The sequence below is a fragment of the Triplophysa rosa genome, linkage group LG17, assembly GCF_024868665.1.
Source record: "Triplophysa rosa linkage group LG17, Trosa_1v2, whole genome shotgun sequence".
Lineage (NCBI taxonomy): Eukaryota > Metazoa > Chordata > Actinopteri > Cypriniformes > Nemacheilidae > Triplophysa > Triplophysa rosa.
Window position 1 is genome coordinate 14,143,377 of NC_079906.1, and position 14,849 is coordinate 14,158,225.

Consider the following 14,849-nt stretch of genomic DNA (forward strand, 5'->3'; position numbering starts at 1 on the left):
TCAGAGATCTGTCTGTGATCACATTATTAATGTGTTTTTTCCTCCAAACAGCATAAACCCATGCTCACTGTTTGCCAAAGAACTTTCTAATCTCCCTCGTCTCCTTAGCTCACCTAGAATATAATAAAATTCCTTGCACCATCTTCAGCAGAACACATCTGATCTATTTTCTCCTGAAATAAAAGCAGACAAAACCCCCCAAAAAATGTATTTGCAATACACTTAAATTGCAAAGCAAATGCTTCATATGAAGTGTAATAAATATTTTTCTCTAATGGCCTCTAGAAAGACATGCACACATTTCTACACTATATGGCACATATACAGTTGTGTTTGCAAAAGGAGAAACCTTTTTATTAATTCTTCTGACAATTTTTTAACAAAAACTACAAAAACTATAACATCTATTCAACACTATGGAATCATAACAGTCTCTTTCATCTTTAACTCTTCCTCTGACTTTCATTCTATTTTTCCCTCTACGTATCACTCTTTTATTTCTGTACTGTGTCTTTTTGAGCTCTTTTCTCTATTTCTCCGTTCTATCTACCACTCACATCTCTCTATCTCACACACTCTCTCTCTAATAATAGGCTCCTCCCTGCTGAAGGTCCTGCAGATCGTCTGCGGGGGCCACTTCTCTCACTGAAGTGTTCCCAGTCTCCACGTGACTCCAGGACCTGAGGAACTGCACTCCATTGCACCTGGCATTTTTCATCATCTTAGATATTGCTCTTCTGCTAACAACTTTGTTAAGCTGTAAGCGCCATATTTGTTATGTTGCTCCCATTCTGTTCAGTTCAATCAGATTTTATCGCTAATGAAATGAACAGTATGACAGAGAATAAGCCGGCAAGCCATGCCAGGGTAATGAGTAATGAATCTCCTTATGGTGTGTGAAACTGTGCCTGAGCACAGCCCGTAACTTTATTTGAAGAATACTAGAGCATCTCAGAGATTCTACTGCCTTAAAGATACAGTATACAGTAAGTTTGGCCGGTTAGTATTGGTCAGTTAGCCCCTGCTGGTAGATACTGTAACTTAAGATATTTTTGTGCTGTAACATAGCAACCTAGTAGCTAGTAAACGACCTGGAAAGTGTACATGCTCTCAGCCAATCAGCATCTGGAATCGAGGGCTCCACAGCAAACACTAATTGGGAAAATTAAGGGATAGCTTTTTACAGTTCTTATAGACCTTGTGTACACCTGATACCTTTAATTTATGCGGAACGATATTGAGTACAATATTTGATTTTCATGAACTGAGAAGGCAAATGTGTGTGTGTGTTATTCAGAGAAAGAAAAATGTGACAGAGCAAGAGAAGAGAAAAATAGCAGAGGGGGAAACAAAGAATAAGACCTTAAGGCAATAATCCTGCATGGTGAATGGTACAAGATAACAAAACTGCATGGTGCCCCGCATCATGGTGGCCCGGTCTCTCTCTTTATGTTGGTAAAGAAACACTGCTCTCTCATAGACCCCCAGCCACGAATTATATGAATCTCAGAAAATAAGTTCTCATTTCGAGTGCAGTAATAGCCTTGAAGAGCATGGCATCCGGCTTCCAGTTGTGGATGGAATGAAGTGGAAAATTGGCCATTTGAAAGTTTGAAATTTCCTGACTGAAATTTTACTTGCCTTGGGGAAATAATATTATTAAAAAAACATGCAACTAAATAAACTAACTAACTAACCAAGGTAAATTTACACAACAAATCCAGATGTGACTGGCATTTGGTGTTCTGAGGCAGCGGTTCCCAAACCTTTTCATTCCAGAATTGTTCAACATAATTTTTCCTACTATGGTAGTCAATGGGGTCCAAGAACTGTTTGGTTACAAGCATTCTTCCAAATGTCTTTCTCTGTGTTCATTAGAACAAAGAAATTTATACAGATTTGGAACAACTCGAAGGTGATGACAGGCTTTTTTTATTTTTGGGTGAACTATCCCTTTAAAAATGGAAATATGGTGGGGAATACATTTTAGTTCTATCAGCTGAGAATCGTTTTTATTTTCATTGTCATTATATAAGGAAAATGTTTAATTGCAATACCAAAATACCCGGTACATATATCAAAACCATAGCTATTGCTAGTCGTTAACTGGACTTTGTGACATCCAACTCATCCCACTGTGTGACCCATAAGTGGGTTCCAACTCACAGTTTAAAAAGCCCTGTTCTAAGGTATTTTGCAATGGTTACCTCATACAGTGTTAAAGTTTTGAGAAAAAACTACAGAACCTGTCAAAGATAGACCTATAGAAAGATTTCAAATGAGGCTAAATCTGACTATGCAAGATTTATCCCATTTTTTTTTTCTTTTAAACCACATCCAGACACTTTTTTACTTCTTCAGCTTAATAGAACTTCGGCTATCTATTTTTTTTAACTATCAGTGGGCTTGCTGAGGGACCATCTGCTGATGTTTCTAGCTTTAAAAATCTCGAAGCGTGATGACAAGCTGCTCTTGCTCTGTGGAGACAGAGAGAGCTGGCAGCTCTGTTATCCAGGCCTGTGGAGACGAGAGCTGGCAGTTTTTCAAGAGGTCATGCTTCTCACAGAAACTTCACATTTAAAAGCTTTAAACGATTATTTAATCACACACTCCAATTATTATTGTCACTGGTATATGTACATTTATCATATGAGTAGAGTTTGACTAAGTGAGTCACCATTTATAAGGCAGGGGAAAAACGAGGGATGTTAGTTTATGAAAATTCTTCTTGAGAAAATCCAAAAACGAAACTGAAAAAAACCCAGTAATATGGATGATGTTTCAGAGGGCTTACTCTGAGGGTGTTGTCATAGAAGTGCTAAAGCACTGCATGAATGTGAGGGGTAAATGACACAATTCATGGGAAAAGTGAGACAAGAGCTTTGTGTCTACAGAAAATTGTGATGTTCGCAAAAATAATAGTTAAATAAAATGCACAAAATATTGTTATTTCTTTGAATTATTGCAGTAATTTTCTTGGTTTTAATAAATAATATGTCAATGTAAACATTTACAAATACAGCCACGGAAATTCCAAATTTTCAACTCAAATTAGCTTTTTTAGATGTATTGCGGCCATTCCAGTCCAGTGTTTGTGGAATTTCAACAAAATCAAACCTCAGGAGTGACAAAGTCATCCAACAGCAAATGTGAAAGACTGACAGAATGACAAGACACATGAAAACTGTGATCAAAATCAAGATTATCACATAAAAAAAATACTTTTGAACTTTTCCTAAATACATGTACAAATATGACTGTTGTTTTACTTAAAAGTGAATATGAACTTGTTTTCTTTGCCGTATTTGAGGTCTAAAAAAATGCAGAGCATCTAATATGTTATTTTGACCCATTTGTTCATTTTCTGCAAATAAGTGCAAAAAGAAATTAGGTAAAAATATTGTTAGTAGTTCACATGAAACAAAAATGATCATTTTACCTAAACACATAAATAGTACATTTTAAAATCAGAAAAACTGTCTCTGAAATGATCTCTTAATTTTTTATATATAAAAATATTATATATATATTTTTTTATTTTATTTTATTTATTTATTATATATATTGGTTGCTATTAATTGTTTAAGGTTAGTATTGTTTCATATGCTTTTAACCTGTAAATCATGCAATAATTAAATTAAACTAAAATATTCAAAACTGAAAGATATTGTTTCAGAAGTCCACAATATGTCACTGCTATATTTAGTAAATGTTTATTGGCAAAGCTTCCATAGGTTAAGCACAAAAATTAAACGTAGGCGTGAAAATCATTTCTCAAGCATTTTACAGGCTTCATTACAGAGTTTGTAATTAAAAGCATTACACTAAACATTACTGTACAACCTTTATGCATTTTATAAAAATAGGTAAGATCTCCACACTTGTTTCCCTGGTTACCTACGCAGGTTACATACTTTTGTTTGTTGCTGTGACAATGGTGTAAATTTTAGAAACCATTGCTTGATTGGTAAAACTTTACATCAGATGCTTGGCTATACTGCTCATCTGCTTAGCAACAAATGAGTCAATCCATCATAACATGATTGACAATTTCCTTTAAAGACAAACAGTGCTAAGCTGACAGCCTCATTGTGAATGGTTTGGTGTAAATAGGCTGTTTGTCTGCGCTGTCTAATTGGCCTAAATGAGACCAGACAGAGTCAATTTAACAATGTCACCTGTGCAAAAGCCCAGGTGTTTTCTAAAGGAAACCCAGGTGCATGGACACCACGAGTGGGCCATTAAGGTGCAAGCAAATACTTCTGAGGGCATAGTGCTGTTTTCAAACTGTGGACAAAGCAAATGTTCCTCAGAGACAGAATGGAAGTGAGAGTCACGGACAGAACTGCACATCTCTGGCTAATCACTACAAAACGTCCTTAAAGTTTTCAAATGTTTTGATTGTGAACCTCAGAGATTTTACTTACGCATATACATGATAAGGAGGTCTAGGCCATTAAATAATTTACACAACTGAGCCTCAGAAGAATGGCCCTGCGGTCACAAAAGTGCTTTCCGCATTGGTTTTTCTGAGCTGTATTTCTTTTCAGGGACAACACTTAATCCATGCCATCTAAGGGCCCAAAACCGCCCTAAGGATTATGAGGAATGCTTGTAATGCTGTTCAAGGTGAATTATTTGTGCAAGATATAATAGACGTAGCAGGCGTAACCCTGCTATATATACGACTATCCGATTTGTGCATCATTGTCTGACCTCTCACCCTCTGATGTATGACCTTTTGACCTACAGTAACCCCAATCCAAAAAAAACAGTGGAACGCTTCAAAATAATAGCCCGGTAATCCTACCTGGGAAACAAAGAAAACATCATCCCCACAATCCTTAGTAGCCTGGTTTCTTGTTTGTTGATCGCTAATGTCTTTTATTATCCCTTGAGTGAGATTCATGTGGTCGTGCTCAGCTGGGGTTTCGGTATCTCAGTACCAACTGTATGCTATGTAAAAAGATGTTTACCATCTGGACTTTCCTAAGATACGGCTCACAGCACTGAACCTGCCTCGGTGCATGAAAAGGGCCCCTGCAATTTATTCAGGCGTAAGCTCTTGTTTCTTGACTCAGCAAATCATTTAAACACAAGGAATGGCTGATGAATAATTGGTTGCTGCTCATGCAGCCATGCATTGATCTGACAATTCACACTGTACCCTAGTGCTCGTTCGAGAACTATTAAACCGCCAGAAAATAGACATGAGCCCAAATTTATGGCCATGGACTGATAGGATATAAAATAAACCACTTCTTATTTCTAATTTATTGTATTTCTTTTTACTGCGTTTTATTAAATAAAATTATATATTTTTCTGCTACAGCTTCTTTTTTTCAGCATGTTAAAATTGATAGAAGCGCTTACATCAAGAGTGGTATTTTATTTATTTTTAAGAATAACGGGGCCTCTGTTTCCCCAGAATCGACAGGATAATTCACATGCCGGAATTCTGTGAAGTGCATGGACGAATTCATAGCCCTTGATGGATCACCTAGAATTTTCCCGTATGGAAATGAGACTGTCACTGTGGTGCAGGCAGCTTATTCTAGCCACGAATCTCTCTGCTTGCTAAATCACTGTGAGCTACCTGCATCTATGTAGAGGAGAGTGTGCACTTCGTCTTGCCTGAGCTCACATTCAGTCCTGGAGAGGCTAAAGCACTGAGCGGTCTTTGTCCGGGGCAGAAGACTTCATTATGATTCACCTAAAAACAGCTATGAATAGAGATCACATGGTGGTGTTTGAGACACAAACTTTCACATCAAAAGGACACTGCAAAGTGTGAAATGGCTTATTTTGAGTCACTTCCCTTGTGGGTTGTGGAAGAATGCAGAAATGCTTTTAATGGATGCCTTATTTGGTATTTAAATTAATATAGATCTTCAAAGCCATTCGTTTTGTGAAATATATTTGACCATATATTTCATATTTTTATAGGGCGTGTTTTCATTATTCACTGCTAATCAGACAGTCATCACCTGCTTCCCTCCAATCTCATGGGTGCAATGGTGTCTCATCTACAGTGCGCACTAATATTACACTAAACAAGGACACCGACTGCCACACTCATCCCGAACGAGCCTCTCTATTTGTAGGCTACTACACGAATACAACATTGAGAAAAGGAGTTCGGACCCTAAACAAAAGAAAGTAGAAAAGCCTCCGTGCATCCTCAAGGAGAGAGCGAACCCAGCCAGCACCGTGCTTGGGATGGTGGGGTTCGCCTTTTTTCCTCTTATCAAAGGGAAACCGGAACGACCTCTGGGTTTGACATTCTGGAGACAGAGAATCCACGCGAAGTACGCATTTTGCTCCAAAAAGTGCTTTAAATTGGCAAGTGGGCGAGAATGAGTGAGACAAAGGGCTCTACCCATCGACAGTTATTCTGGGGCACCGCATAGCTTTCGAGTGTTGGAAAGAAACGCTGCGCTCTGGACAATATCGTTCCCATTTCCAGCAAGAAATATGGTGCGCTATTTTATCTTTTTCCCTACCGTTTGGACATCCAGAGAACTGCCGGAGAGTTGCAGGTGACAAATGAATATTTTGAATTGGATAAATAAGTGGCGCGCGCCTGTCTCGCGCAGGTGGATCTAAACGAAGAGGTGCCGTGCAACGCGAAAAGAAAACGCTTAAAACTGGGCATTTGATCATTTTGTATTCGATTACTCTTGTGTGTGTGTGCGTGTGGTTTTTTTATTCAATCTCGTCACTTGTAAATAGACACGAGTGAGATACAGCTACTCTTTTGACGGTCTAACGCGAGGATTTCCCCCCTGGACTACAGTTAATGATTTTACTCATCACTTTCACTCGAAAGCCAGTTGTGGCGTGGACAGTCATCATCATATCGATTCTCGTCGAGTGAAAGCATGCCCGAAGACTCCGCGGCCAAAGCCCTCTACATGGGCATGGAGGTGGTGATCGCCGTGTCTTCTGTCATAGGAAACGTGATGGTGGTTTGGGCGGTCAAAATTAACAAATCTCTGAGAGATACTACGTTTTGTTTCATTGTTTCTCTGGCACTCGCCGACATCGCGGTAGGAGCGCTTGTTATACCCTTGGCGATAACGATAAGTATCGGACTTCAGACTCACTTCTACAGTTGCTTGCTGGTGGCTTGCACAGTGCTGGTTTTGACCCAAAGTTCTATCCTTGCATTGCTCGCAATAGCCATGGACCGATACCTTAGAGTCAAGATCCCAACCAGGTAAAGTTATCATTCTCTCTGATGCAAGAGTGTTGTTAAGTGCATATTTAATGCATTTGATATTTTCTTGTATGATACATTATGTTGACCCACAGTATGTAGGCTAAACATTATTTACAGTCAACTAATCAAAATGATAGCTCTTTTGACATATTAATCAGCTTTTAGAGTTATTTTTAAAGCAGGAAAAATGATTGAACCCCATTGCCTCTATTTGGCCAGAATACTGGATTTATTGCGGGTACAACCCGACAGAGGTAACCACATGCACATGATGACATATGACTCATGCCGTTCCATTTTGCTTACACCATATTCAGAGCTTTATATTGAATGCATTGTCAGGCTTGCAGGAAGCCTAAACCGACACCTGATTCAATAAGCACATGGGCCTATTTTGTTGTTGTTTAGTGTTTAGGTCACGACCACACAATACCCTCACAATAGCTGCAGTTCTAGCTATAGTATATCATAGTTACAAACACAGTGTGCAAGGAGTTAACCACTGTCCCAGAGAAGACTGAAAAATCGTACAATTTTAAAAGATGCATTTTAGGGGCTTTTCTGGGCTTTTACACAAGTGCACAGAGTGTTCAAATCCCCAATATTTCTTTAAATAATGGATAGTTCACCCAAAAATTCTGTCATGAATTACTCACCCACATCTGTATAAATTTCTTTGTTTGGTTGAACACAGAAAGATATTTAGACAAACGCTTGTAACCAAACAGTTCTTGGATCCCATTGACTAAAGGAAAAATGACAATGGTAGTCAAAAATCCCCCAGAACTGTTTGCTATCCTACATTCTTCAAAAGTATAAAGTTATTTTTCCTACTATGGTAGTCAATGGGGTCCAAAAACTGTTTGGTTACAAGCATTCATCAAAATATCTTTCTCTGTGTTCATCAGAACAAAGATATTTATCCAGATTTGGAACAACTCGAAGGTGAGTAACTGATGACAGAATTGTTTTTGGGGGGATTGTTCCTTTAAATTATGAAGCAACAGGGAAATTTTGGTTGCGTTATATCTTGTAATCTGAACAGTTTGATTATTGTGACCTATACTATATGCCGTATTGACATAAAATCCATCCCGACAATCGCAACTCTTTTGGCCTCTTGTAAGAAAGCGTTTATTATGAGCTGACAGATAGCCGAAAAAGTGAAAGGAAAATATAGCGCTTGGTGCCGCCTGCAAAGTGACACTTTATTTTCAATGAGAGGGGTGGAGATTCGGTAGAATCCTGTTAAATTGCTATAGATAGCGATAGAGAAGTCGAGAGTGAGTCTTTATAGAGTTCCTGTCACTGCACAATGATGACAATATTGCAAAACTATAGCAGGCCATTGAACCGGAATTAAAATTAAGAAAACTTGGTCAGAGTGAATATTCAGAGATGACATTTAATCCATTTAAATTCCTTAAAAGTTTTGATATGTTCCTCAATTCAGTATGCAAAGATTAACATGGCAAAATATACAATAGGGTGAAAATATAAATTTATTGTTTAGTGTTTTAATAGATTAGATCAGGGGTGGGCAAACTTTTTACCTCGAGGGCCACATCAAGTTTTCGAATCCATGTTAAGGGCCGCTTATTATTTGCTCATCAAATTAAACCTTTTTTTATTTATTCCAAACTGAGATTTGATAACTACTGTGGTGTATGGACACGCAATTCCTTCTACCCTGTGTTCTGTAAAGATTTTTATATTGAAAAAAATGAGACATAAGAGTAAGACACATTATTAGCCATAATAATTTACACTATACATTATTTTATTTAATTTGATCATTTTGTCAATGATTCCTCTATAATTCAGGGGTGTGCAATTAATCCCAAGGGGCCACATGAGAAATGTGACTGTAGTGGAGGGCTGAACCAAAAGGCTAAACGTAATTCTGCTCAATACTGAATTTATGGCTTTTAAAATGCAGTAAATATCTGATCTCATCAAACACTTTTATATTAAAAAAAAAAGAAAAACCACAACCACTAATACACTTTTCTGTAGCTCTACCCTTTGTGCATATCACTGGTTATATACATACATACAAATGTGAAATCAGATGTGTAATATACAGTTCTAAAAATAAAACAGTGTAATATTCCAATCCGAGTTAAAACATTTGGCATTGCAAACAGCTCTCAATTTAATTTATATCTATTGTGAGCCATATTTACAATTATTCTGGTTCTCGAATCTGATTGGCTGAGAGCCATGCCATATTTCACCAGTATCACTACAGGAACCATTTCACAGTCTGTATCACTCCACCACTTAGCTAAGTCGGACATGTGAAAGACTCAAGTGTCTCGAGACGTGCTTCTGATAACAGAAATTGCCTGTCATGCTATAGTAAACCAAAGCTCATAACACAGTTTCAAAAGACATGAGACGCAAACGCAGTGTTCAATGCAGCGTTTAAAGGGGTCATATGGCGCGAATACGTGTTTTTCTGTGTCTTTGATGTGTTATAAGTTGCCCATGCATGTATTAGACACGTAAAATTGCAAAAATGAATGTGTCGGAACAAAAGATGCATTCTATCTGAAAGCGAATGTTCACCCAGACCTGCCTGAAAAACCTTGTGTAACCACACCCCCACAAATCAGTTTGTGGTTTGACTTGACTAAGACCGCCCAAATGTATACGCAAGTAAGGTGGGCATACCTGTCAGTACAATTGCTTTGGAACCTGATGTTCCAAATATGGTAAGAGGCGTTACATTTCTGTCACACGCTTGCAGTATTCGACCAATCACTGTGCTCTGGTTAACTGGCCAATCATAGCACACCTCGCTTTTCAGAGCGATGAGCTTTGGTAAATATCTGTGCGTTTCAGAGAGGCAGGGCAAAGAGGAGATACAAACATGCACGGTATGTGGAAAATACAGCGTTTTTTAACCTTAAATTGTGTATACACATTGCCTTACATTTAAAACAAACGATAATATTCGTTTTAGCCCGGTCATTTGACCCCTTTAAATACGTCCGTCTAGCTAGAGCTGCATCGCAGACTCGCGCCATCTAATGGGTTTTGTTTGTATTACATCAAATTTGTTATTTTCACCAAAATCCTAACTGAAATGTTATTGAATACATTTAAAAACCGCCTCGAGGGCCATTTGAATTTGCTTGAGGGGCCGAATGTGGCCCACCTCTGGATTAGATACTACTAGATACATACATTTGAATGATATAATTAAAACAAATTAGTTCAGTTGCAGTAAGGCTAAAAAAATGGTCAGAAATCTTAACCACTATGTTGAATCTTAACAAATACCCAGAGTGCCTTAGGATGGAATAGGGTTGAGCGAAGTCTACCAAATTGGCATCAGACGATGTCTACAGTGAAACAGCTAGAGAGAAACTTGAAAGTCTGTCATTAAATCACCGGTACCTTTGTTCTGAAATCATCCCCACCGAGAGAGTTTGAGAGAGTAGGATGAAATGTAGGCTTAAAGGCATCTCAGACAAGCGGCGGATCTGTTTGGTGGAGGACAGACTTGAGTGAAGCAATCTCACAGATGATGACGCTATATCACAGATTGACTCTGATTCAGGGTTGACAGCGGAAACACAGAGATGTTTACATGGCCTTGGTCATTTACAGCCTTCACACAGGCTTTTAAAGATTTGCAAAGGGATCATTACTCTGTCAGTGTTATGTATGAACAGTAATTCAAAGACACAATGCAACATCGGTCAATCCAGATGATTGGTTTGCACAGTAGTAACTTTAAAATGAGGACGTTTTGATACTGTTGTAATTGAATTATTCATAATGCACATACTCCAGTGAAAACATAGTTCCATACTATTCTTCTTGTCTTGCAGTTACAAGCGTGTGGTCACTCCAAAGCGAGCCGGAATAGCAGTTTTTGTTTGCTGGATGGTGGCCTTCATAGTCGGCTTGACTCCCATGCTGGGCTGGAACAATTTAAGCAACCTGCAACGTAAAAACGCCTCGCTCGGCCCTGACCTCATCATCACCTGCCAATTCGAGAACGTCATCAGCATGGAGTACATGGTCTACTTCAACTTCTTCGGTTGGGTGCTGCCCCCTCTGCTTTTCATGCTGATCATTTACTCTGAAATCTTCTACATGATCCACAAGCATCTGAATAAGAAGGTGACCAGCCACGCCGAACCAAACAAGTATTACGACAAAGAACTGAAGCTGGCAAAGTCTCTGGCTTTAGTGCTTTTTCTGTTCGCGGTTAGCTGGCTTCCTCTCCACATCATGAACTGCATCACACTCTTCTGTCCAAAGTGTGAGAAGCCCATGTTCCTCATTTACATCGCCATTCTGCTCACGCACGGTAACTCTGCCGTCAACCCCATCGTTTACGCTTTCCGCATCAAGAAGTTCCGCACGGCATTCCAGAGGATCTGGAAGCAGTACTTCTGCTGCAAGGATGCCCCGCCTCCTGAGAGCTATCCGAGCGAGAGACTGGATAACAACCACTACATCGCCGCCGCTCCTCCTGAACTTCATTTGGAACATAACGTCTGACCGACGTCCCAGCATTCTCGAGGAGGCCATATGGGTTCTGCTGGCTGGATGTCCAGTGGTGTCAAGACCTGGTTTGTTTGTTTTAAATGTGAGGGTGTGGTTGAGATTTGTCCCTTTATTGGAATTATGGGCCAGCATTGATTTAAGACTACAAAGGGCCAGAGAAGTGAGTTTAGGTCACTTCGAAGAGAATGTTCAAGAAGGGAACCTACAGGAAATCTAGCTTTATGAAGCAGCCTTGAACAAACTTTTTTAAGTATTGCACAAATGAGGTATCCAACATGATGTGATGTTATCTCTATTATAAAACATCACAAAGAACATGGTTAATATGGAAAGATCACCAGAAATCACTACTTTTCTTTGAATGTACTGTATGCAGTACAGTACAGAAATGACAGCACACTCTCAGGTTCTTGGACATTCTGCTTGTATTTTGAACCTTTGTGCACAATTCCAGGAAGAGGATGTCATAAACAGTGACAAGAAAGAGGTGGTACAAAAGTTTTACATGTATTTCGTTCTCTTCTTGGTTTAAGGGGTGTCTCAGCACAGGTTATTGTGGTGAAAAACAAATATGCTCCAGGCAGCTGAAACTGCATTTTACTCACAGTCGCAGTGAGGTTCTTTTACCTTTTAGCAAAACTGTGCGTAGTGTGTGAGCGATTGAATGCATGTCGCAGAATGACTGGACCTGTCCTATTTATCCTTTTAAATGTGGTGACAAGAAACCAAGAGGAACTTGCAGCTGCCAACGTATTTAGCAATGTATTAAATCCTGTACTATTTGAAAGTTTTCAGGGTTAAAAAATGATCAATGATCATGATGTTAAACCATACAGTATTATAGTAATTTTGGGTATTTACGCATACACGCAAAAGACTGGCATGAGTATGTTACACTACTGCTAAATACTGAATGCTTTTTTGTGTAGTTCACACAAAATATGAAAAAGCTGTCATTATTAACTAAACCTCATTTGGTTTTAAACCCATGCAAATTTCTTGTAAGAAAAAGAAGGATATTTTAGGCAGAATGTACGTAATGCTCTTTTTATCCTGTGAAAGCGTACAGGGACCAGAAGCTGTCCACCTCTTTGTAATGTTTTGCAGCATCTATTGACAAAAATGCAATATAACATACACAGCGATGTCTTCAGACCTTACATAATGAAGCGTTATCTCTTTATCACCTTAGAATGAGTTATTTCTATTTACATACACCACGGGTCCCCCTGCATGGAATCCGCCATGTTGTTTCTACAGTAGCCCTAATCAGACAAACTGCTCTAGAAGAGCGCATTTCGTAAGTACGTTATCTGATTCGGGAAATAAGCGAAAATATGATGACATCTTAGTGCTGTGTCATCCTCCATAGTGGTTGCTAAATTTCATACACTGGACCTTTAAATTTGAAATAATATGATGGTAAATTAAAAGTGACATATTTTGGGGGGGGTGATAATCCTTTAAAAATGAAGTGTAATGAGTTCTTGGAAATTTTCCCTGAAAAGTATAAACACCGTGGATTTGTGGCACTATCAAAGCATTCAATTTGTCTGACCGACGGCAGATGTTCGGGATGTTTTAATACAGGTAAAAGTCATTTTTTTGCAATTCTGTTTGATGACTCAAGTGATGCAGAAAACATTACACACTTCAGCTTTACCATCTGTCTGTCACAACTGATCTCACATGTGGATGTACTACCTGTTCTCTACCTAATGGCATCCAAACCGAACATGTATTTAATCTGTACATAACAATGTAATGCACTATATGAATACAGTATGTTCATAATTGTTAAACAAACAGTTGTGGAATTACAATCATTTGTACATGAAGGATTTCTGAGTAAATGGGATTAATGGGCTAATTAAATCTGCCTTCTTGTTTTTTACTTCATTCCAGCAAACAGACTCAGAATTAGACAGCTCTATAAACTGTGGTTTACAAGAATGAGTTTAGCTATACATGGATGAGGAGGTGGAAACATCCTGTTTGACACCCATGCAGGTATAATTATATCAGATTGTCATCGGAAACATCTACGAGAGATGACAAACAGGAAACATCACTTTGCGATCAATGGAAAATTGAACTCCTCTTCATCATCATTATTTCAGCTAATCAGAGTGTCAATACATTTACAGTAACATTTATGCATTTGACAGGCACTTTTATTTAAAGCGATTTGACTTAAAGTGCAACCACGTTATACGTTTTATTACCATGTACAAGTATGTTGCCTTGGAATCAAGCTCACACCTTTTGCACTCCTAATGCAATGGCCTATCAGTTGAGCAACAGGAGCACAGCTGGAAATGCATGCATGGCATTTCAAAGACTAATCTCTTTATATATGTGTGTGTGTTCTGCTCTGAATCACATTTCTTTGTCTTATTTGTTGTACATATCATTACACAATTTTTTAAGTGTAATGGCTGGAATACACTACAAGACTTTAAAATCTGAACAGATTTTTTTTAAACTAGACATACACTTACAGACTTTTTAAAAGTTTCAGATAGAAACACACTAACTGATCAAATCTGCAGACTGGCACAGACTGAAAACCTGGGCAAAATCTGAGCAAAAGTCTTGTAGTGTATTTGAGCCTTAAAGGTCTGTAGTGGGTGAGCTGTTTTAGACACACCTTGGGCAAAGTTCTCCTTTATGGTAAGTGCTCAAATGTGTTTCCTGTGTGCTAAGGAGCAACCCTTTACAGAAAAACAGTACAGGTGATCTTAGTCATACAGCCAACGTCTATATACTGCCAAATTCTAATCTATTAGGCTAAACAATAAGGTTTAAAAATGATATGATGTTGTATGTGAACAGGCCTTTTGCTTCCAATACAAGATTTTTACAAGCCTGCTGCCTAACTGCTTAGCTTTTGTTGCTTAATTATCTTAAAAATGCCTCAAGATTTTCGAACAAAAATAATAAAGCTCTCAGTAGGGTACACATAGCAAAGTGCACCATACTGTGTTGTTATATTGACCTCTAGTGGACTCCGCAGCGTGAACTCAACAGTTATTAAAGAAAAGCATTCTAGTTATGTAACTACGTTTTTGTACGTTATCACGGAGCTAAATATAAAACA

At 38.4% G+C, this 14,849-nt stretch overlaps 1 protein-coding gene across 1 annotated transcript; it reads left to right on the top strand.

The window, feature by feature from the left end:
• The first annotated feature begins 5,938 nt into the window (after positions 1 to 5,938).
• adora1b (adenosine A1 receptor b) lies at positions 5,939 to 13,612 on the top strand. Its single transcript, XM_057357657.1, has 2 exons — positions 5,939 to 7,219; positions 11,065 to 13,612. The coding sequence occupies exons 1-2, from the start codon at positions 6,882 to 6,884 to the stop codon at positions 11,741 to 11,743; spliced, it is 1,017 nt and encodes a 338-aa protein (XP_057213640.1). The 5' UTR covers positions 5,939 to 6,881; the 3' UTR covers positions 11,744 to 13,612.
• Positions 13,613 to 14,849: the final 1,237 nt, after the last annotated feature.

Excerpts from the sequence above, each read along its gene's own strand:
- adora1b (XM_057357657.1), top strand. The coding sequence starts at position 6,882 with ATGCCCGAAGACTCCGCGGCCAAAGCCCTCTACATGGGCATGGAGGTG. Across the intron at positions 7,220-11,064 it reads AGAGTCAAGATCCCAACCAG|TTACAAGCGTGTGGTCACTC; the intron begins GTAAAGTTATCA and ends CTTGTCTTGCAG.